The sequence below is a fragment of the Nyctibius grandis genome, chromosome 1, assembly GCF_013368605.1.
Source record: "Nyctibius grandis isolate bNycGra1 chromosome 1, bNycGra1.pri, whole genome shotgun sequence".
In the NCBI taxonomy this organism is placed as follows: Eukaryota; Metazoa; Chordata; class Aves; order Nyctibiiformes; family Nyctibiidae; genus Nyctibius; species Nyctibius grandis.
Genome location: NC_090658.1, coordinates 95770971 through 95796291, shown reverse-complemented (window position 1 = coordinate 95796291; position 25321 = coordinate 95770971). Strand labels below are relative to the sequence as shown.

General features: G+C 37.4%; 1 protein-coding gene across 3 annotated transcripts in view; it reads left to right on the top strand.

Annotated features, from left to right (window-relative positions):
• Positions 1-18749, top strand: part of SENP6 (SUMO specific peptidase 6) — an 80103-nt gene extending 61354 nt beyond the window's left edge. For all 3 annotated transcript variants that reach the window (XM_068403869.1, XM_068403860.1, XM_068403875.1), the window contains 11 exons: positions 1004-1230; positions 1856-1962; positions 2047-2163; positions 3002-3124; positions 3380-3472; positions 5473-5903; positions 9400-9503; positions 11631-11719; positions 14005-14073; positions 14163-14313; positions 16164-18749. In XM_068403869.1, coding sequence (XP_068259970.1) covers positions 1004-1230; positions 1856-1962; positions 2047-2163; positions 3002-3124; positions 3380-3472; positions 5473-5903; positions 9400-9503; positions 11631-11719; positions 14005-14073; positions 14163-14313; positions 16164-16373 — 1721 coding nt within the window. In that variant the 3' untranslated portion in view covers positions 16374-18749. The remainder of the gene's footprint in view (positions 1-1003; positions 1231-1855; positions 1963-2046; positions 2164-3001; positions 3125-3379; positions 3473-5472; positions 5904-9399; positions 9504-11630; positions 11720-14004; positions 14074-14162; positions 14314-16163) is intronic.
• Positions 18750-25321: the final 6572 nt, after the last annotated feature.

The window sequence follows — 25321 nt, the reverse complement described above, 5'->3', positions numbered from 1 at the left end:
CCCCAAGTTAAAGTAGCATTTTTTCAACCTGTCACTGTTTCTGAGAATCTCTGTTGTCTGAAAGAGCTGACATGTAGATGTCAGTGCTGTATATCCATGTAAAAGTGATTCTTACAGACTGTTTTAGCTAAAAGGCTGGGGACCTCTGGGCTTATATGCTGTAGTGACTTTAATATGTAAAATTTTCAAAAAGCAATAATGTTTTATAGTGTAGCCTTCCAAGATCAGGACAGACCATGAATCTACCTGAATCGTGGGGTCTCATATGCTGTTTCTTGTTTGATTTAGTGTATGTTGTCTTAGTTATCTTTTTTTTCCCTTCCCCTTTTGCAGTCACATCTATTTGAAAGTAGGAGAATACCAAGCTGAAATATTTTAAAATAAAATACTGTGTAATCTTGAAGGGGCTAAGTAGATGAAAGCCATTTTTATAACAAACATTGAGACCACAAAAGCCCATCTACATGCTTAATACAGTTCTCCTTTTCTAATAAATTTCCACAGATGAATATATTTTCATTGATTTTTGAGACAGCTGCTCTAGACTTCTTAGTGTTGACCTGGGAGAAATCAGAGTATGGTGTTTGCCTATGTAGAGAGGAAGTTATGCTGAATACATGATTTCTGGAATTGTATTGAAACGATAGGATGGGAAATGTAATAAGAAAAATAGAAAGTATTGATTACAGACTCTTGCTGTCAGTAAGCAGAGAAGCTGTTATTTCAAAATATGTTTTGGCTTTGCATTGGGTCTTTTAAAAATTTATCAGGTATAATAATTAACATTTCTAGATTAAGGCAAAACTTGAATGTACTCTTTTTGCAAATGTAGGTATAGAAGGGTTTTGTAGTTAATCCTTCAGTCTGTCTGCATACAAGTGTATTACTGCTTGTATGTATTTTCTGCAGTGTGTACATGTGTTAGCCTGTGAGTCTTTGAAATCTGTTTATAATTGTGACATTTTGTTTCTAAATAAATATTTTTCTCTCTGCTTTTTCATAGGTCAAGAAGAACAGTACATCATTTTGATTTTTGAAACTGGTCTTGATCCTCGTGCAAACTCAATATTTGAAAAAATAATTACTGACATTGGTATTAGAAATAATATTTCTGACTTCTTTGTGAAAATTTCCTTTGAAGAAGCCAATGGCAGGCTTGTTGCATTTACTAAGTGCTTGGAAGACAATTCCAAAGGAAGCCCATCTCACAGAGAAAACAAAATAAAAAATGTAATTATATTTTTGTTCTAGAACAAAGTCATTATATTATTTGGGTTACAAATACACTAAAGATACTGTGCTGGTCACTAGACAAAAAAAAAAAAATATATAATAATAATATAATACCAAATTCTGCTGGCTTTTATGTGAGGATTCTCAGACTGGTCCATGGTGGGTTATGAGACTATGAGAAATAGTCTGTGTGTTCACAGTACTTTTTAGTGTGTTCAGTTTGATCATAATGTTGTACAGTGTTCAACAAATAATATTGTAATTTAAAAATTATTACGGGACAAGAAATTTCTACTATAATTAGACAACATATTTATTTCCAAATTCATCTACTGGTAAAATTATAATTTTTCAAACAAGAAATTAAGTTGCAGTGTTGTAGTTAATACATTCTTTAATCAAAACTACCTCTTAAAGAATTTGAAAGCTTTCTGGCTCTGCAAGAAACGAGTACAGACCTAAGTGTAATAAATGAACTAGGAAAGGAAAAAAAAAACACCACCACCTTGAAGTCCTTCTCAAAAAAAATGGATATTACATCGCTGAACTTCACAAAGCTTTATTACCTTTTTGGTAAATTTGAGCACAGTATGCAAATTAATTTTGACTTCATTCTTGTAAGGTTGCTCCTGAGTCTAAAATGCCGCAGCGAAATAAACAGTTACCATATTTTGATGATGATGAAGAAATTGGAGAACCACATACAGTATTTATTGGTCCTATAGAAAAGTAAGATATTTATCTTTGCCCTGTAACAATTTTCTGAGCTTTTTGACATTTCATATTTATTACTGAATGTATTTTTCTTTTCAGGTTGATAGTTTATCCACCTCCTCCAGCTAAAGGTGGTATTTCTGTGACCAACGAAGACCTCCATTGTCTAAATGAAGGAGAATTTTTAAATGATGTTATTATTGATTTTTATTTAAAGTAAGTTTTATTGCAAATCAGTTTTTAGTCGTCTTTTACTTTAAAAGTTGAAAAGTTTTGACATTTTGACATCATAGGTGAGTTGATAACACTTGATCTCCAAGTATGTATAGCTCTAATTTTAAAGGTTGTTTTGTATCTTTGCAAGAAATTTTGGTTCCTCTCCTATCCTGCTTGACAGTGACATTGTTCTCACTTGGAAAAAAGGTTGTTTAAAATTTCTTAGCATCTGAACAGGAATTTTAACTGCGAGGTAAAAAGCCTTTTTAAGTTCAGTTGTTTTTTCCAGAGTATTTGTGTTCCCTGGAATTTAATTTGTTTTGATTAACATAATACATAAATTAATTTTTTGGTGTCACATGCTACAGATGTTAGAAGAGTATGAAATTGTTACATGCTGCTGTGTTTATGCTACACGTAAGGTGCGTGTGTATAATTTTCAGTCTATTAAAATATTTTAGAGGTGAAAAGAAAATAGTGCATCACTCTGCGAGTGTTTGGAGATTTAGTGGCTCAGTTACAAAATACGGGTCTTTCCTAGATAGGTCGTATGTAACAAACTCATTGAAAATTTGTTTTCATGCCATGATACAAAAATAAATAGAACAGCAGCAGAACAACCTGTTGATGGAGCAGAGCATTTAATACCTTGAAATATTGACACAGATATTGCATTAACAAGTTCCTGTGGTTGTTTAATATTCTTATAGCTGTTCTGTGAGAGGCTGCAACAGTTTGCTGGGGAGGTAGCACCATTGGCAGTCCTTTTTACTCAGGTGATGAATACTTTGAGTTAACACCTCCATGAATTTTTCATGTTGTTTTTTTAACTAATTAGGTATTTGGTACTTGAAAAACTGAAAAAAGAAGATGCTGATAGAATACATGTGTTCAGTTCGTTCTTCTATAAACGCCTTAATCAAAGAGAAAGAAGAAATATTCACGAAACTTCAAACCTTTCGTAAGTCTGTTGATAAGTCAGTTTTACTAAGAGCTAAGTACAGTGAAGAACACAAGAACAGATGCTTTACAGAGATAAAATCCTTACAGACAACATTATGATACCATCAGAATTCTAGGGAGCGTTCAGACCTATAACAAACATAGAATATGCCTTGAAAATCTTAAGAAGCTGTTAAAGTGAAAATACCTGGAAAAGTAGTCTTTCAATTAAAATAAGCCACCCTACAAATTACGTGTTGGTTTCTTCTTGCAGAATACAACAAAAACGACATGGGCGAGTAAAAACATGGACGCGGCATGTTGACATTTTTGAGAAAGATTTCATTTTTGTTCCACTTAATGAAGCGTAAGTAAACATACCTTTTTATTGCATTTACATGGTAAAGGCTTAAGCTTCATAATCCTAAAACTGAAAGTTGTATTATATTGTGAATTAAAGTTAAAAATTAAGAAGTTATTCTAGGATTTGAGAAAACTTGAGAGCTTCTCTCGTGTTACAGGAATGCTGCTAACAGTTGCTCCTGATAATGCTTCTCCTGTGCTGCCTAGAATGATGCTTTTTTGTCTTTTAGGGCACAGCTGTTTATTCTGGCAACTGGTTTAAGAGTACGTTCTAGAAATGATTGCTTTGGAGTTGCCGGACTTCAGTATCTACTTCTAGAAAGTCTTTCCACACTCTCCCATAACCACTAGTTTAGGGAGTGTGGGCTCATCATCTAACAAGTTATCAAACTGCAGTAACTGGAGGTGGGCAGGATGAATCTAGGGGAGAATTAACTTCAGAACAATATGGCTGATTTAACCATGACTGGATCAGTGTCCTTTGGCAGTACAGTCCTTTTTGTTCAAGTCTCCAATGGAACTAAGTTGTTCTAAAAGTTACAAGCTATTTTCTTTTTAGATCCAGGTTAATTTGCTGGTCTGTGTACATAATTGGTACATAAAGCTTATATTAATAGAGCACACACAAATTCCAGGGTTTGGCAATACTTTATATATTCATTTACTAGGTGTGGTGAATCATTCAAGACAAAACACCTCCATACTGCGCATACTGCTTTCAAAGGCCACTTACTTAACTGCCATTGAGTTTCAATGAAATTTAGGCTTCATAATCATCTAATTAATTTTTTAATGTGTCAGTTAGACATGCATTTTTATCTGCTGCTTTTTCTTTTTTCTATAACATGAATCAGATGTGGCTTCACCTGCATAATACATAGCTAGGTTCTGTTTTTTTATTTGCTGTAGGGAATCAGCGAACCTTCAGAAAATTTCTAAGTCAGGTCAGTCAATACCTACTTGCAATACCTCAGTCCCTGAATTTGCTGCTACTCCATTTCTGATTGAGTTGACAACATTTCTTTAAAAATGTGAAGTGTTGTATACAATTGGAAGATCTCATAGGTGGAAGAATATGGGCAATTCAGCTATACTGCTAGATCTTACTATTTGTGTTGCTAGTGCTGAACTACTAGAAGACTTTATACAGCCTGTCCTGGTTTCATTGGGATTTTGTTTCAGTTTGTGGCCAGCCATGGTGATCAAGGCCCTTAGCAGTTAAATGCAGGGCAGCTGACCCTGGCTGGCTCACAGGTGTATTCTGTATCATTAACAATCAAGTTCGCTATAAAAGGGAGGGCTTGCTCCTGAGAGGTGGGGCTGGTTTTGCTCTCCTCTCTTCTAGCATCCTTTTTTCTTATAGCTAACGATTGGTATTCCTGGAACAACCTGATGCAGCTCTGTAGCTAAGTATACTTTTGTGTGTTTTGTGTTAGCATTTATATTGGTTTCTTTATTTTGTTAAATCTGTTTAATTTTAACCCACAAGTCTCCCTCTTTTTCCCAATTCGCTTCCTCATTTGGGGAAGGAACACTGGGTGAGAGAAAAACTGTTATTGTTTAGCCCTGGGTGTGGGCTAAACGAAGAGACAGCCATAAAGCATGAACTCTAGAGTCTCTAATTCATTCAGTGATAAAGAAAATGATAAAAAAAGAAATAACTTTAATTCAAAGAAGGAAAAGAAAGTATAAAGTATGAGCAAATTGAAATAAATATTTAGACAGCACTTGTTTTCAACCAGCTGCATCATATTAATGAATTTGTTGGTGACTACTTACATGGAGTGATCTTACCCTTAGAGAAGACTGAAGGCTTGAGTAAAACCTGCTCAGAAAAGCGAAGAGCTATTACAATCTCTCCTTGATAACTACGGGGGGCAGGGTTTGTTTTTTTTGTAAGTGTGTACGCGCACTCTGTGTTTGTTTTGTTTTTTACCAGCTTCACGTTTAATGGTGAGCATTAATGCAATTACAAGTTTTTAAATGTACTGTTTTTCTTTTCAGTGCCCACTGGTTTTTGGCTGTCATCTGTTTTCCTGGTTTAGAAAAACCCAAATACGAACCAAATCCCCACTATCATGAAAATGCTGCAACACAGACAAAATCTTCCTCTTCAGATGGAGAGTGCAACACACCATCTCCTTTGCCGAATGAATTAGATGCACAAAACTCGCCTTCCAAGTCCACAGCAAAGAAGACATTGACCAAAAAGTATAATACAGCTTTAATTGACCCAAACACTGAAACAGAGGACAGTGAGTCTTCATGTTGTAGAAGTCCTTGTAGGGGAAAAAGTGCTTTCAAAAGACTAAATCAAATAGACAGTGATGTGGAAGAACCTAACACTGTGGAATCAGCATGCCATAAACTAGACCATAGGACTCTGGACGAAAACGGTATACAGGGTGAATTCACAACTGCTAGCCAATCTATAGGTATGTAATTGTAAAAATAGCACATTTTAATGTGAAATCTCAAAATTTTTCCTCTGTTACTACTTCTGCAATTGTGTAGACTTCATACTTAGAAAGTTTAGTATGTGGCTGAAGTTTGAGTGCTTCCAATATAAGTAATTTATAGCCATTGCATATAAAATGGTTTTGTGGCTGTTGATATAACTGTCATGGCAAAGGGCTGGAGATAAAACGCTGGTTTCCTAAGTCAGATTATTTTTTCAGTTGTGTGACCTTTTTTCACACAGAATCATTTTGTAGCTATCACTTTGCATCACTTAAGACTGTAATTGTTGAGGAAAGAATAGTAGTAGACCATGGATCCTCAGAATATATGTGCATGGGGGAACTGAATTAAGATTGCGTGATCAACCTTAATTCCAGTGTCTTCTAGAATTTTCAACATCATTAAGTTCTTTAATGTCATGATAGAAGGTAGGTAAAAAGAGTAAGAAGAAAATGATTTTTAAAAAATTCTCTCATATGACCTCCGCGTTATATTTAGAGAGGCTTTCTCCACGCATCGCTGCTGTGGATGCTGATTTGAGTGATCTGGAACAGCATTTATACCAAAGTGAACAAAGGAGCTGACATACTTTTAAAGGCAGATGAAGAAATTAGGAAAGGATTGTTTTCTGTGCTCACTGTAAGGTTTGGATCCCCATGAGGCACAGAGTACAAAACATCTGGTCATGCAAAAACTTTTACTTTAGTCACCAACAGTATTCCTACTGACTTAATTTACACAGTAAGTAGTTTCATGGCTTATAGTACAAGATCTGAAAAGGTTGTCAATCATATGGTCTAATCTGTATACTGCAGGCCATTACAACTTTAATATCTTTGTGGGTATAAACACTCTCCTACTTTCTAATGTACATTTATTCATTTGTAATGACATTGTCACTTCTCCTAGAAGGTCTTGGGGGGTGCTGGGAGTTTGTGTAGATCTGCTCTTGTTTGAATTGATTTTTCATTTCATGTGTGATTGTTACTGTTTATGATATTGCTGCTGTATGATATGGTCTTGTGTCTTGGATGCTGCTACTGTTTCTTGTCTGTAATTAGTTGGAACATACTTTATGATATTTTTGCTAGGATTACATTTTTTTTGATGGCTGCATTGTATTGGTGGCTGGTGGTCATTCTGTTCCTGACTAAAACACTGTTGCAGATGATGCACCCTTTCATTAATGCAGCCATTCTTACGGGTTACAGTCCTGGTTTAAGGGTGAGATTCAATTTGAGATTGACACTAAGCATATGTTTAGGCAGCTAAATTTAGATGCACTGTGTATCTAAACTTTCATTTCAACCAGATGGAAGATGAAGATGCAGGCCTTGGATTTTCTGCCCAGCCTTCAGCTGTTGCTCCAGAAGGATGTGGGTCTTGACTCTGCCAAATCCATATGTATGTCCTGGATATCCTAGGGTATCTCAAAAGACAGCAGGTGCCTCTTTGATAGTGTAGTCAATGAAACCAAGAGACCTCCTCTTCCCATCCTAAATCAGACACAGAGTAGATGTTCAGTTGAGTAGCGCTCTGCTCTGATTATGATCTCCACTTAACGTTGTGAGACCCTAGATGCCTACTATACATGGGAGCCTAAACTTAGATGTCTTTATCTCAAACTAAATCCTGGTGACAGACTTGTAAATCAGTAGTTGATACCTAAATAACTTTGAAGAAATCATCAAGAAAGATGTTGAGGTGTTGGAGTGAGTCCAGAGGAGGGTGACCAAGCTGGTGAAGGGTCTGGAGGCTCTGACCTACGAGGAACAGCTGGGGTTGTTTAGCCTGGAGAAGAGGAGGCTCAGAGGTGACCTTATTGCAGTCTACAACTACCTGAAAGGAGGTTGTAGTGAAGTGGGAGTCAGCCTCTTCTCCCGGGCAACTAGCGATAGGACAAGAGGACACAGCCTCAAGCTTCGCCAGGGGAGGTTCAGGTTAAACATTAGGAAGAATTTCTTTTCAGAAAGGGTTATTAGACATTGGAATGGGCTGCCCAGGGAGGTGGTGGAGTCACCATCTCTGGATGTGTTTAAGAAAAGACTGGACATGGCACTTAGTGCCATGGTCTAGTTGACAGGGCGGTGTCAGGGCAACGGTTGGACTCGATGATCCCTGAGGTCTCTTCCACTGGTTGATTCTGTGGTTCTGTGATCAAAAAAAGATATATATTTTTTTATTACTTAGCCAATCCTCTTTTTCTTGCTCGGTTCTTATATGAGATGTGATTCTTCTTGGTACAAATTTTTATTTTTTAGGAATCTGTCAGCAATAAGTCACATTAGTATGTGGCCTACTTCTTGTGCTAAGGTCTTTTCAAAGATACTGAGTAAGACTAATTCCCAAGTTTGTCCCTGTGGAACTCCACTGGTAACCACTTTCCAAAGTGTTACTTCCAACTTCTCTGTTCAAGTATCTCAAATGCAGGTCTTCTCTGTTTTTTCCATTAGCTAGTTCATTGCCCCATTAACTGTTCTTATAGAAATCCTGGTTTTCTTTGATAAGTAATGTGTCCTCCAGTGACACCATAACCAACATTTTTATTTTTGTGATTGTTTCAGTATATTATATAGCCCTTTCCTAGGAAAAGTTTTCTTATGAAGATTTCAGGTCTTGCTGGCATGAGTTATTAATTTTTCACTTATTTCCACATAGTTTATTATTTTCCCCCTCAAAATCTGTTCTGAAATCTTGTAGGGGAGTATAGTAAGACTAGTGAGCCTGTAGCTCTCTGTATCTGCTTCTTTCATAGGTGTAGCTATAGCTATAACATTCATTATTCTTTATTTCTTCTGATGCTGTTTCCCAAGTGACTAAATATGTAGAGGGGGTAGGGAGTGAATTTACAGATACTCTTTTTACGTGGCAAACAGTGAAGATTCACAAAGATTTCTAAGCTGCTGCTCCCAGGAGAGGTGATCCTGCACTCTACCCTCCCTAGCAGTGTGTTCCCAAGCTGCCTTTTCCCTTTTACGAGCACAAGTCTTCATATAACTGCACAGGGAATCTGATCAGGGAACTGATTCAAGTTAAAAAATAACAATCTTGTGACTGACTTTCCAAACCTGGTCCGCTGTGTGTGGATGTATTTGGTGTCATGGAAGGAACCAGCTAGGGATGGCAATAAGCAGTTATATTAGGGGCCAAATTAGACTGCGCCATTTGTAGCAGTACCAGTTTATACTATTGTAAAGGCTTTGTGGAACTACAGGGTAATTTCATGGTGGGTTTTAGTCTTAAGTCTCCAGATTTTTTTTTATGCGTTTCACAGGATAAGGAAGTTTCTTATGTGTTACTTAGAAGAAACTCTTTGCTTTTGTTCATATGTATGAATAAAATATTATGTCAGCTGTATCACACTTATTGTGAGCAATCATAAGCAAATCTGGGGTATTTAAAATTAGTTTAGTCTTCAAAGATGATGTAGTATTTGATGTTTAAATATACTACTGTCTGTGATTGATACAGATGGATTGCACAAAATCAGGCTAAACTATAGTGAAGACTCAGCTGACAGCAGTAAACTAAATGAAGATGAGCTTATAGATTTTTCTGAAGACCAAGATAACCAGGTAAAGAATTTAGCAATTTTATTTGGGAAATGCGAGCTGTTGTGTTGTATTTTGAATGGGCAGCTTAAAAGATGTGTATACATTGTAAATGTGCATTGTCTAAAGCTAGTTATCTTTACAAGTGTCAAATCCAAAGCACTGGTTACATACAAAACTGCAAATTAGTTGACAGGAGAGGATTGTACATTCGTTCATTAACCTGTTTAATATGAAACTGCTGTACTAATCCTGCATTTAATTTTGTGAGTCTTTTGCATAGTGACAACATTACACCGTGATTTTAGTGGAAACTCTTAAAGTCAACACATTTGTATCTTTCATCTCCCCTGCCCCCATGTTTATCTACCAGACCCAAGAAAAAGTTACTCTTCTTTCAGTTGCATTTCCTGGACATAAACAGGCACATTTATAAAGTAGGTGTTACTCTGCTGTTTTGTTTCATTGCTGCTTCTCCTAATGAACTTTAAACAACATGGATTTATTATCAAGTAGCGTTCTGTTCAAATAGGAAGATGTTTAGATTTTAGAGCTGTGGAAAGAATGGTCATTAAAATGTCCCTTACTGACTCACTACTGGGTATGAGGGCATTGTCCCATAGCCCTGTTGCTTCTACAATGTAAGCTCAATGTGAGCAAGCTGGGAGTTACACATTTACTCTTCCTAATTGGCCTTCCTGTTCATGTTCCAGGTGTATGACTCCAAGTTGTTAAAAATAAAGAAGTGGAGGCTATCAGATACACAGTCTAGGAATCACCTGTTTTTCACCTTTGAGTCCAGAACAAGCAGTTATTTTCCAAAGTCTGCAGCTATTTGTAATGGCTTCCAAATAGTATGTAAATATGTGCACACATACAAAAGCTCTAGTTTATGTTGAAACTTAACTATGCTTTTCATACAAAACCCACCTCTCCTGTCATGCCACTTGCCCAAACATTCTCCGATTCTCGCCTGATGGAAATGCATTTCTCTCTATTTTGTAGCAGTTAGAGTTCCCTGAAGATGGAGAATGGGTAGTAGAGTGTTTTCAAACTGAAGCACATGTCATGAAGGCAGGGAAGAAAGCACATGGCCAGCTGTGTTCCTTGAGAGGAGGAAAAGATACTGAGTTCCTTGGTTGCAGTGTAGCTTAGAACTTAACTCAGGCTGAAGCTGTCACTGGTATCTTCTCAAATCAACAAAGCAAAGACTATGACAAGCTGAGTGCACCTTCACATCTGCCAAAAATGGAGTTGAGGCTGCAACAGAAACAAGTGTATTAGGAACTAGGCAGTACTTTCCAATATGATAATATCTTCATGGCATAGCATGAGGATTTCAGTCATAGGATCCTGCATGTTAGTGAAGTGTACATAATTCTCACAAAAAAAATCCACAAATCGTGCTGATATGGTGGTTCCCATTTTTGGAAGACATCTCTTTACCTACAATGCAATGGTCTGTGGTGGTAATAGTAGAAGGGTAAGAAACTATGGATCATTGAGGTACTTTTAGATACAATAACTTAGTGGTTTTGTTCATAAAACTTCCATATCTTTCATAGCAATCAATATTGAAATCAAAAGGTCAAAGGATATTCCCAGGTTTGTGGCATGACTGTTTTTGCAACCCATGATATATAATATCATGGCAGTTTAATTTCCCTTGCTCTAAGAACCAAGTTGGTGCATTCTGGAGCAAAGATAAATTTTACTTCTTGAGTTCATTGCAGATTTTGTCTCGTTTCATCTAGAAGATAACATACATGAAACTGCCAAGCAAGTTTCTAGTAATCATCAGCAACAGGAAGTATTGATAATTTGGATTATAACAAAATAATGGAGATGCACCTCTGTTAAGCCAGCAATGCTTTGAGAACATCAGTTGCAGCTTTTTTATAGTTTCAGTGGTAGTTAAATAAATAGCACCATTCACTCTGTGTTGTTCCAGCATGGATTTGAGAAATCGTGTGACTAAAAGTTGGTAATGCAAACTTTACAATGCATGGTTTCAGATTAAAGCTACCACTTCTTTATTAAACTTATGTTATTGGTCTTGAATAAAAATGGTAAATATAGCAATAATTTCTTTTGCATCTGTTTGAAAAAAATATTAGCTTTTAAACACCTGTAAACATATTGGTTCTATAGGAAGACAGTAGTGATGATGGTGGCCTTGTAGATGATAACTGTAATTCAGAAATGGGACAATGGCACCTGAAGCCTACTATCTGCAAACAGTAAGTATTAAAACACTTAAAATAGAAATTTTGTAGAAGTGTATGAAATTTAAAAGACAGTAATTACGGGAAATGGTCATGCATCCATCTTCAAACACTTTAATCAGCATGTTATTAGTGTTTGAATTTTATTCTTTGTAGTGTCTTCTTCAGTGAGCAGAAAATTTAATGAATGAAACTACTAGTGAAATAATAGCTTTTTGGGTTTCTGTTAAGCCTGTGTGCTGCTTCAGGCAAGTGAAGATTGTTTTTTTCAAATAAGGCTGTTCTTTGGTACCTTATACTTAGATTCCTACAAAAAGAAGGTTCAGAAGCATGTTCAAATGTATCCTTCTGTATTAAAAAGCAGATTAATATCTTTAGTATTAATTTAAATTAATTATTTTCATTTAAAGAAAATCTTTGTCATCACTCAGATTAGTACAGGAAAATGGGAATAATTTTTAACTGCCCCCTTTTATTATCTAAATGCTTTCTAGCTGTTTCTCTTTATTCTCTCTCTCTGTTCTTCGTGTTATTCTTTTTCCTCTCTGTTCTTAGTATTATTGTTTTTTCTCTAATAAGAGTGTTCCACAGTACTAAATTCATTTACTTTTTTGGATTTGAAAACTCTTTAAACTTATTTTGTGCTGTTTGAAACCCCGAAATTATTTAATAATACTTGGCTGCAGTTGCTTGCATTTTGGTGTAACAGAAATGCATGATTCCAAATCCAGAAATCCTGATACTAGTATTGTTGTCTTGACAGTTTCCTTTGTATTTTTTCACAATTTATTTATCTATTTTTATATTTTCTTCTTTGTGAATATAATGGTTACGAGAAAGGTAAAGGCTTTCACAATACATTCTTATGGTGCAGAATAATATTATATGTTTATACATGGTGTGGAATGTGTATGAATTATTCTTAGTACATTTCCACGAAGGGGTAAAAATCCATGTCTGTTGTGAGTTTTATGAATATTTATGAGCTTCTGATTATAGCTTGGCTAAATTTGTCCCATTCTGATGATGGATTATCAGTACATAATACTTTCCACCAGACAATATTTTAATCCAAACATGAAATTTCATAAGATCTTTGACACTTAAGTATCAAAAATCATTAAGGGCACTTAAATACTTTACTGTTAGCATATTTTTAAATTACTTCTATATGAAAAAGAAAATTGCTTTGAAAAGTCTTTCTCTTTTTTCCCGCTTACCTCCCCTCCCCCAAAGTACTGGATTGTGCATTTTTAAAGAGCATTCCCTATATAAATAATTTTGTTTTATTAGAAATTAAACCAAATACAAGTAAAGGCAAATGTTATTCAAGTGATTATATGCGTATGCCTAAAAAAATTGCATCCATGTAAATTAATTTATAAATGCAAACAAAAGCAGTACATAAATGCATGCAGATGTTTTGTCTGAATTTGCTAGTTTGCAGTGTCTATGAACGACACTTTCTCTGAATGCATGTGTGTTGTTAGAAAAGAGAAAGCAGAGCTTTGTGAAAAGTAATCTGCATCCCATTTATCCCTCAAAATACATCTTACATCTAATGCTGAGATTCTGAACTGTGGTATGAGTTAGCTTTGACGTATAAATCCAGCTGTTGCATATTAAGGTGGCTGATACGATTGTTATGTTTATAGCCTCTGTGAAGGTAGTGTGCTCTAGGTCAAGTGATAGAATGTAAGCATCTCTAGTGTGCAAGAGAATGTTCAAGCAGAATTGGTTCTCTAGAAAATGTTTGTTTATGGATACGTTATTTCTTGGAAGTCTCTTACACAGCATGTGTGTATGTTTTGTGTGTAACTGTCAGGTAAATTTCAGATTCATTAGCTGGGTTCACTTCTTGAGCGTGCATACCTAGTGTCTTCTTAGGTGCTGTGGACTGTCCCATCCGTCCTCCAGCTGCTACTCCAGAAGGATGTTTATGGGTTCTGTGCCTTACTTTCTAGTCTCTTGCTAGTGTCCTAGATACCTTGAGCATCTAAAAGGGCACTAGACACCTGAGAGGGTTTTAAGCAACTAGTTTTTGCCTGTAAGAAATGCTTTCAGTTTGACAGTACTGCATTTTCAGTGCATTCCGATGTGTACAGTTAAATCTAAAGATAACTTTGCATTTAGCTATCCCAATTAGGGGATTATAGCAGCACTGGCAAAACTTTATAGTATTGGTCTAGTTTTGTTCAAGGTCACTGCGCACATTACTTCATAGCTAGTTAGCTGTGTAACACTGTGTTCTCCAAACTGCTGTAAAATATTGTGTACTTAAAAATTGTGTTCTCTCATAGGCCCTGCATTTTGCTTATGGACTCCCTGAGAGGCCCTTCCCGTTCAAATGTTGTAAAAACACTAAGGGAGTAAGTTTCATATCTGGGTTTTGGGGGGGTGTTTTTTTGCATAGTTCTGCGAGAAAAAAAAAATAAATTTTCATGGTCTTTTATCATAGATATTTAGAGGTGGAATGGGAGGTCAGGAAAGGCAACAAAAGAAGCTTTTCCAAAGAAGTCATGAAAGGTTCCAACCCAAAAGTGCCACAACAGAACAACTTCAGTGATTGTGGAGTGTACATACTGCAATACGTGGAGAGCTTTTTTGAGGTATGTATACTTGCCTGTGTAACTTTTTTTTTGGTTTCCTGCAGCAGTCAAATATGAGCTATTGAAATTATTACAATTATAAATGGCTCTTAGTGTAGCTCTTACACCTCTCTATTAGATTATGCATTATAAACTAATTTATATGTTAACAAACATAATAATGAATACTTTTTGAAAAATAAACTAATTATCCTTTTTAATTGTACTTATGTGTTAGAAATCAGAAATCATGGAATTTTATGAGAGAATCTTAAGAAAATGCATTTAGATTCTTCCTTTGTGTTCTTATAGTGCATACCCTTTAAAATTATCCAGTAAGAACCAGAGTTCAAATTTGAGTTCAAAATCTGAACTAAAGATGCAGTACAAAAAGCTTGGTCTTTTCCCCCTGAGAACTGTGACTGAATAAATTCATTAATAGGACACAGCTAGTGTTTTTTTAACTTGCAAGAAAACATGTAAGTGGAATCATTACAGCTAAATGCCAAATCTTGATTCCATTGAAGAATTTGGTTAAACTCACTTTAACTGTCTTGGTCTTCAAGTTACATCTCCTTTCTCAAGTGGAGGCATTAGCACCTTCAGGTCTAGGTCGGGAGGAGAGACAGTGGTCAAGTGAGATGTTGCCTACATGGGAGACTAACTCTGTTTAGCGTCCATAGTACTTGAGAGCACTGTTCCTAAACTCTTCTGTAACTAACCCTTTCCTGGGAAAGCCAGGAGTTTTTTCTCTGTTTCTCCACCCTCTCCTCGTTCATACTTTGTATGAGAGCAGCAAGGCTTTAGCACAGTGCATTCATGCAAATCGAAGCCAAAAGCTTTTGCTTTACCAATGACTCCTTGACAGGTTAGAACCATCCTCGAGTTCTTCTTGTTTTGTACATGGGGAATATGAGGAGCAACTGAGTTTTAATAATCTTAGCCCCTTCCTTCTTGAAAATTGATTGCTGAATTACCACAGGCTGAATCCCTTGTCCTGCCTGGTCTTGCAGCAGCTTTGTCTGCCGCGGAACAGGGACGGCATGTAGATGTGTAGGATAGCAAATCACGGGGCTTTCTCAGAAGTAGCACTAGTGGGAAAGGAAAACCTGCACTGGCTGCATGGTACTTGTCTATCTTACAGTTATTGAAGTAATAATTTCAGCTGCTAATGTATTTGAAAAATTGCACGAAGTCTTATTGTTTTCAGCAGCTGTACGAACTGAATGGGTAGTATGTGGAAACGGGTGTTTGATTTGATGTTTGTGGACTATTCGGGCACATATTCTTCTTTGTGGATTTATTTCAGATATCTTCTTATTAATAGTAAGGGTTAAGATCATGACATGTATTTTTTAAAACCCTGACTCATTTGACAGGGTAAGTAGTGTAATAAGGAGCATACCTGTCAGCTGTCACAGCAAGTAGCTTTCCAGCCCTGCCTCCACACCATGCCTCTTCAGCTTCGCCCATCGGCCCGTGAGGGACAGCACTCTGACGTGCCCAACGCGTGGCCCCCAGTTTCCCGTGTGCGGTTCGGGGGGGGGCCGGGGTCGCCGGGCTGCCTGGGGCGCGGCGGCCGCCGCCAGGGGCCGCCGTGCTGCCGCCTGCTGCCGTGCCGGTGCGGGCGGGCGGCCGGTCCGTGCCTGTAGGCGAAGCCTGCCGTGAGCTGGATGAACGTGAGTCTGGCACATACTGACTCTTGATTGATTTTACCTTAATTGTACGTGTACAAAACACACAAATTGTAAAAATTTTGTTCCATGTCGATGGAGTGAGGTGAGGAAGAATGTCCTTTTCCCCACTACAGTTCTCTCCAGTCTTTTGGTTATAACTCCTCACTGTAATATCCAAATGACGTTTCTTTTCAGAATCCCATTCTGAATTTTGAGCTACCAATGAACTTAACAGACTGGTTTCCACGCCCAAGAATGAAAACCAAAAGAGAAGAAATACAAAAAATAATCCTGAAGCTGCAGGAACAGCAGAACAAGGAAAAGAAGGGACAAAAGGACCCAAGTTCAATGGAAAGATCTTTGCAGGAGAAAACAGAACAACTTATGAACAGCAGCTCAGACTGAATGTTGTATCTGTTGCATGTTAGCTCTACAATCAAAACTGAAATATACCTTTTTGTCTACCCAGACTAAAGATTCAGTGTATTCTCTGCTCAAAGTTACTTGGGAATGTTTAATGCCTGTATAAATGTGTGTCATAAAAGGATTTAATTCCCACAAAGATGTGTATTAAGTAAGCAAGTCTGTACATATGTTAATGAGGCCAACTTTTTCAGCATTTGTAATTACTTTTTTTCCACTTGTTAGGGAGCTTTTGTTATGTATTTCTGTTAATAGAACTCAAATAGCAACTTCTAAACATAAAGCAAATAAAGAAAATATTTATAGGATAAAATGGTTAACTTTTTCTTTTTCAGTAAAGTTGTAATGTTACAGGCTTAAGTAACACATAGGGAATGATTTGGTAGTGAGATAATTATTTCATATTTTGACACTATTTAGTCACCCTTTACAAGATTATTCTGCTTGCGCTACAGACAATAATATGGGTGTCTCAATGTACCACGGCCTCAGAGAGGGTGATTCCCATCCTCCCAGTATCTAAGTGTAGGCAGTGTAATAGTTAATAGGACTGCTTCAGATTTGGGGTTTTAAAAGATATGCGTTGCAATTAAAATTCCACCCTTGCTTTAGTGGGACAGGCTAGGGAAAGGGGGAGAATGCTCTTTGACTGGAGATTACTATTTAAACAGTATTATAAAAGTGGTTTCAATGAAGTGATCTTGAGTGATACTATTAAATCATATTTTGTGGATCCCAGTTGTTGTACAGGTGTATTTTGAGACTTTCTTCATTATAAAATTGTATTTTGGTAAGTGTACTTGGAATAGCAGATTGCCCACATTACATTTTCTATGTTACAATTCTGAATGTTACATTCATATGTGCTTTATCTAAGTAATGAACATTTAAAAAGAAAAAAGTGTATGATTACTATTTTTTGTAATATCCATGCAAAAAAACCAAAATACCAGTGTTCATTGCTTGCTTGTTTGTTCTTGGCTTTAGGTAGCATCAGACTAATGTTGGGATTTGTTTGGATATTTCCAGTGTATTTTGATTTTACAACGATCTCAAATGCCATCGTTGCTTAAACTGCAAACTAGCCTTTTATCCGTGTTATAGAAAGGCTTTGGTATTCAAATGAGGAAAGTAAGAGATGGTTTGTGCAAGGGTATATATGTCCAGTCTTCTACTAGTATACATATCTTTGAAGGGAACCAGAAACCATCTCTTCCCAGGAAGGAATCTGTGAGGGGAAGAGAGCGACCGTCTGTCCCTCCTTGCAGAATGTATTTTCTCTCCTGAAACCTCTCCTCTTTTTCTACTGGGAATGTCACTTGCCGTTCCCTTCTCCCAAAGAGAAGCAGCAGAGAATTCATTAGCTGAACTCTGTGTCCCCCACGATCAATATTTATATGCAAGATCAAGTCTAACCCAGTACTTCAGGTTCTCCATGAGTTTTCATTCTCACTAAACCCTGAAAACACAGCTGCTAATGATGTTACTGCCAGGGCATTTCTGCACCCTCTGTTGAAAAGGGGGTTCACTCACCAAGGCAGAGTGGTTGCACATAGAGCAATACAACCATGGGCTGCTAATCTTTTGCACAGATAACCCGTGGGATTTAGGGGAGCTGTTAATTCCCTCATCTCTTTCTTCTTGCGTAGACCCTGGCCCCCACGGAGAATATGTAAGCACCATGTATATATGTTATTTTAGAGATGACTCCTACACAGGTTTCTTGTTGAAAGTATGTGGGGGCAATCTTCTGGACTACAAATTAAATACGGAATGTGCACACCTCCAAATTGTTTCATCCATCAAATTTACCCAGTATTCTTGCCATTGTTGGGGAAAATCTGTGATGAAATAGTTCCAGATTGTTTCGCTGCAGTGTCGTGTATATCTGGCTTTAGTGCAACTGACACACTGGAACAGTAGCTTATAAAAATGCAAGTGAATCAGTGATGGCTGATCAGAGAAGGAAGGAAAAGAATTTCCTGGAAATACAGAGAAGAGGCAATTGCAAATAGAATGTATTCCTTCCCATTCTAGCCTTTCCCAATGGTATGTTCTAATTATATGGAATATATCCAAAATTGATCAATACAATAGTTAATTTTCCTTTTTCTAACGTTTGTGATGCAGGTTCATAATGTGATGCTGTAGAACTATTTGGTTCTCTCGCTAGGAATGGCCTGGTTCTTCCTCCTTTTCCTTCCTCTTTCCTGTCTTCCCCTTCTTCCTCCCTCCCCTTTTTCAAAGCTGTGAAGAAAGTGTTTGATTTATTATCATTTAATGTTAAAGGTCTCGAGATCTTCAGTCATATACAGCAAGCTAATATACATGTTAAATATAGGAAACTTATTTTTTTAATAAAACGTGTTGTTAATAGAAAAAACACAGAATTAAGAATGAGTTATTTAAAACCTTACTGACTTGGTTTAAAAAGCTCACTACTGCATGTGCTTGTTAGATATTTTAGGTATTTGTTCTGAGCATAATGGTCAGCTACACTACAGTGTTTTGCAATCTAACAAGGAGTTTACCAGTGAGTTTTCTGGATCAGATCTATTGAGTGGAAGTTGTTGGAGTGGGGACTAGATATGTTTCTTTAATAATTATTTGACGACACATACACTCTGAGGAAAGTATAAGTTGTATATTCCTTTTTGAGATTTAAGATTACAAATGCTTTAAGAGTAGCATGACTGTTCTGCAGTGTAAGGTATCAGATGGCTACCTAATTAAATGTATCTATCTGTATTGTTTTTCACGTCGGGTAGAATAACAGTTAAGAATTCTTATAAAAGTTTTAGATTATTTAGCATAAAAAATGCATGTTCTTCTGGTGCACATTTGCAGGATAGCTGCAAAAGCAGAAGAGACATCTAAGTAGTCCCTTGTGACATTCCTATTTTTCTTGCTTAAGAAACTGAGCACACTCTTTAAAGACCAGAGACTTCGAACAGAACTGTGTGGTTGATTTTTGAGGTTGCACAGCATTCTTGTCTTGGAAGAATCTTAACTTCCAAAACATTCAGTACAGAAATGCAGTAAAATCAAGCAGACTTTACACCATGATGAGAAAACCATGCTGTTGATATTAGGTTTTTATTTATGTATTGTATATCAAATGAGTAAGGCAGAACAAGTAGCTTTTGCATGTATGATTTTTAATTCCTGTTAACGTAGTTCCTGTGGAAATTGGAGTGAACTACTAGACTTCTGATGAACAAACTGCAGCAGTTTCCTTAGTTTACCAATCCACTGTAATTTTTTACGCAGATTTTTAAATAGAATGTGTTTTCAGTCAGTGGTTAAAGCTTTGCATTGCCCTTTGTTGATAACGATACTTGTGTTTTAGCATGTGAACAGAAGAAGTAGCTATAAAGGTGCTTGTTCTTTGGAGTCCTCACTCTTGGGGACACGATGATGAGAGGTACTGGAGTCCGGATAAAAGATTTTATTTCATTTTGGTATGACACTTTTTATAACAGTCTTTCTTAAATTCTGCATACTCAGTACTCCTAAAGAACCTCTGTGTGTAGTGACTTGGGTTCACAAAGGTACTTCATCTCCCCAGGTCGTTTGACTCTTCCCATCTACTTCTGGAAATCAAAGGAGAGCTGATGTTACAATGCCAACTTTGAAACAGTAAGAGTAAGGTAACAACCATTTTACTTATCTTTCACCACCATATTCTTAAACCAAATCCCTTCTGCTTAACTCAACCATGCCTGCTCAAAGATGTGATGAAAGATGTCTGTTTTGTAGGCTCCAGTCTGGATAAGTGAGGATGTAATCTGGAAAGTGACTGTTCTCTCTGTTGTAGTTGTCTGACAGGCTAGATTTTGCTTGCTTTTAGCCAGTTTGCGTGTGGACCCATGCAAACCTGTGGTTACAAAAGGAAACTTCGTAATGTACACCATACCTTAGAGATTCTTTATTCAGTTTTGTGAGTAATTGCTAGCCGCAACCTAGATTCAAACAGCCAGGCTGTTTCTTTGCTGGGTCTTTTTTTTTTTTCTTCTTTTTTTTCTGTGAGGCTCATAGTTGATGTTCCTCAGGGAGAGTAAACAGTGCTATTTGTGATGCATGATACTTAAAAAGATATATGAGCCACGTTCATATATGAATATATATGAACAGAAGGTTATATGGACTAAAAAGTATCCAAACCATAGTAAACAAGAGAGAGACTTACCTTGTCTGGCGCTGCTTTTTTTTTTTTATTTTGTTGGGTTTTGTGATTAGATTCTTTGTAGAGTTCTTTGGTGTGACTTTATCCAAAACAATCATCAGTATATAATGGTAAGTAATTCAGGAGAGGGAGGAAAGAAGACTATAACTGGTTTTTTTAAATAAAAGATTCTTGTATATGACAAAACCAGCAGCAACAAAAAAGCTGGATGTACTTTATAAGTAGATGGTTTATTTTAATGGAATAGTCAAACCCACATAGTATATGTGTCCATTTGCGCAGTATCATAGATTTGGATGATATTTACAAATTCCATCTTAAGACCTAGATTCTCTCTTATTGTAAGCTGACATTAACCTTTAAGGTTAACGGGAGCCAGACTAGTTTGTTTCAGCTGCATATTTGTTCTCTGTAAGCTGTGAGGAGCCCGCTTAAGGAAAAAGCACCCTGCTCCGGCCAGCCTGAGGTTCTCGTGTTCAGAGTACATTTAGACTCTGGTCTGTAACCCAGAAGTTAAAACATGTTAGATTTCCCCAGTGGTTTAACTTCGGGAAATTTATCAACTATTTACACAAAACTGTATCTGTTTAACAATATTTCTAAGTTTAGGAACTTAGTATACTTTTGCACATATCCTGATGCCAACTAAATACATATATAATAAATATAACAAAATACACTGATGCCAGCTCACAGCAGTATTTTGCAAACTGTTACACAAACCTCTACCCCTATTGTCCTCCAAATACAACAGGTATTAAATTAAGCTACGTGACAGTGCCTGTTTACATCGGATTTGTCCTTCTTAACTCAAATTTTGGAAAACTAATGTTGTGTTTCCCATATCTTCACATCTATGTAAGGACGAGTGCAGTGGTAGCCAATATAGTATATATTGGACCAAACCTACAACATTAATTGCAGGAACTCTCAGGAAATAATTGGTTGGGAATTTAAAGCTCTAGGATAAGTGCACTATTTATGCAGTAGGCTGAAAACAGAGTAATTATTTTAGCTCTAGAGAACTTCATATTCTGTAGCTTCAGGCCTGGAAATTTATTTCATACTATACATCAGTAATATGCTGGGTAGTGTGTAGGTTCTATAATACAAGGAAACCAGGCTAACCCTGAAAGAGCACTATTAAAAGCGTGACATGTTTCTCACAGAAAATGAAACTAAATAGGATATAAGTTGTGCTGGAATGCAAACAAATGGAATATGTTTCTTACTTAAATGTTCCTTGTTTCTGAAACCTAAACTGCTTTGTAAACAATATTATTATAGTATCTGTCTGTGTTACAAAAGGGCAATAAAAGGCCGTGGGAAGTTGCACAGCTTCCTCCCATCCTACAAGACCACTGAAATTTCTACACTCCAAACAAAATTTGCACTCTTTCCACTGCAAATGAATGTTTAGGTTCCAGAGTCAAGAAGACATTTTTAACAAATGTCTGGACTAATGTGTTGAATGTGTTTGTATGGACAGCTTATGATATGCTAATTAATTAGAAAGTGGTACAGCTTTTTTTTTTTTTTTTCCCCAGGGAAACCAGGCCTCTTTTTTTGCAAAGGCAGTGTTCACTGAATGAATTTATTAGTTCTTTTTTGCTCTACACCTTACTGTCCAGTCATTTTTGTGAGCTTTTCATGCTACTCTGAATTATTCTCAATCTTTTGTATAAGTTAATGAATTTAGATGCAGTATAGTCAGCCTTATTTCAGTATCTAACTTGCATCCCTATCTCTCAGTTGTCTGTCTAAAGCCAAGTAAGTTGGTTCTCTGAGTGAAAGGAGGTTCCCTTTTTCATAGGGACGTTGTCTAATTCAAATGCTTTTATTTAGACGCCAAATTTTTCAGGCCAGTTAGGAGCTAGATGGGGTGATCTCGGCTTCGCTCTTGTCCATAGTCAGTGTTGCTTAATGTCATTATCTCCATTTTGCAAATTGAGTACTGAAGTTCAGGGAAAGAGGTTAAAATCACTGTAGTTTAACCAAGCTAAGTAAACTGCTGAAATTCACACTCCAGCTACTCTCACTTGTGGATGTTGAAAAGTAAGCTTAAAAAGATGCTTGCTGTTTACTCACCTAGCTGAAGAGAGAAACTGATTTTGTGGTGAGGAGGACTTTGCCTAGACTGAAATTTTATTGACCTGAGATTATCAGAAGCCAGCATCGAAGTGAGTGTTTAATTCTGTTTTCCAATTTTTGCTCTGATCTTTACACAGTTGAGTGCTTTTCTACAGGACTTGTATTGAGCTGTCATTTGATTTCTTTGGTTTCGCAATTACTCCTGCAAGTCTGACCCAAAGTGTCTCAAGTTGGACACATGAAAATGAGAACATAGCTAATGACCACTGGAAAATACTTTCAAGTAACTTGCCAAATACTGGATAATTTTCCTGTAGCAATGGGTCATGTGTTCGTGTCTGAAATGCAGTATTTTGTTCGTTTAACAATGAGAAATATTTTTTGCATTATCATACCTTCTCATGGAACAACAGGAATCATACAGCTCATAGTTGTCTTTACTGTGAAATTTTTATTTCCCTAAACACTAGACTTAGCATCCATTGAGAGGAGTAGTATCTGGAGAAAACATTACATGTGATTACATAGAAGTTTGTACATGCAAGTGGCCTAAATTACAGTTCCTTGGACAATTTAATAATTTTTGGATGCTTCCTACCTTTTTAGTGCTTTTGTTTGTAACTGTCTCATTTAATGTGTATTTTGCATATTTGGGTTTTTCTAACTTCAGTTGTCAGTATATGATGGGCTCTCATAGAACTAATTCCACAGTTCTGATTCTTGCTGCTCTGTAAGCAGTCATAGTATGTTGTCATTTTCTCGCTCACCTAGGTGAAAATGATGCACAAATCCCAGTGACTTTTCCAGTTGTTTGCTGACAGCAGAGGAACACTGATGCACTTCAATCTTAGTTTTGTTCTAGGGAGAACTCGTTCTGGTGGTTGTTACAGATTTTGCCCCAGCACCACTTGTTCCTTGCTGTTTTCCTTCCTTCCAAACCCCAGATGATATCCTTTCTGCTCTGGTTCTTCTCCCAGTCTCTCTTGGCTCTACATCTGTTAATCTTTTATCATGTCTCTAAGCTCAGTTCTTCAGTCTGCACTGCCATCTTCTTCCTCCATGATTGTGTGTGGCCAAAGGAGCTTCATCAGCTGAGAAACTGAGGAAGTATGGGCTGGATGAGCAGGCAGTGAGGTGGATTGAATAATGGCTGAAGGGTGGTGATCAGTGGTACCATGTCTAGTTGGAGGCCAGTAACTAGCGGTGTATCCCAGGGTTGAATTCTGGGTCTAGTCCTGTTCAACATCTTCATTAACAATCTGGATGTTGGGGCAAAGGGTACCCTCAGCAAGTTTGCTGGTGATACAAAACTGGGAGGAGTGGCTGATACCCTGCAGGGTTGTGCTGTCATCCAGAGGGACCTCAACAGGCTGGAGAAATGGGCTGACGGAAACTTTCAAAAGGAAGTGCAAAGTCCTGCACCTGGGCAGGTACAGGCCCCGGCACCAGTATGTGCTGGGGGCAAAGTGTCTGGAAAGCAGCTTTGCAGAAGACGACTTGAGGGTCCTGGTGGACACTAAGTTGAATATGAACCAGCAATGTGCCCTTGCTGCAAAGCAAATAGTATCCTGGACTGCACTGGGAAGAGTCACTGGGAAGAGTCACCAGCACGTTGAGGGAGGTTCCTCTCTAGTCAGCACTGGTGAGGCCACACCTGGAATACTTTGTCCAGGTCTGGACTCCCCACTACGAGAGAGATGTGCACATACTGGAGAGAGTCCAGTGAAGGGCCACAAAGATGATGAAGGAACTGGAGCATCTCTCCTGTGAGAAAAGGCTGAGAGCGCTGGCACTGTTCAGCATGGAGAAGAGAAGGCACAGGGGGATCTCATCAATTTTATAAATACCTGATGGGACAATGAAAATAAGACGGAGCCAGGCTCTCTTCAGTGGTGATCAGTGACGGGACCAGAGGCAATGGGCACAAACTGAAACACAGGAGGTTCCCTCTGAAGCTCAGGAAAGACTTTTTTACTGTGAGGATAACTGGGCATTGGCACAGGTTGCTCACAGAAGCTGTGGAATCTCCATCCTTGGAGATATTCAAAAGTCATTTGGACATGGTCCTGGGCAGCTGGCTCTAGGTGGCCTTGCTCAAACAGGGGGTTGGACCAGATGACCTCCAGAGGTTCCTTCAACCTCAACCACTCTGTGATTCTGGGAGCTTGCTCTTAGTTCCTGTACTTGGTGTGACAAACCTGGCAGGTGCAAGGTGGCTACAAAGGAAATTCTGGGCAGCGCTGCAGCGGGAGTGCTGCAGTTACAGGTGCGCTTATGGGTGTCAAGGCCAGCCCATAGGTAATGCTCATCAGAAGTTCATGGCTTGGCTAAATTTGGTTGCGTTGCAAGACTAACGGCAAAAGGCACATCTCTGGCATACAAGACAAATTGCTTGCCAAATTTAAATCTATGCTACAAGACTGTAGGAAACTTTCTTGCAAAGCTTAATCAGTGTTACTGGTTTTTAACATTGTGAGCAGAACCATTTTAGCTAGCATTCAATTTGAAGCAACTACCTAATTTGTAAAATTTTAAACCAAGCAGCTGAAAGTTAGTAAAGCTATTATAAGCAACTGAAAGCTTGAAAATTGCAAAACTCAGCAATTTTTGATAACTGCTATTTATCTAGAATGATTTGGATATTCTTTCTGTT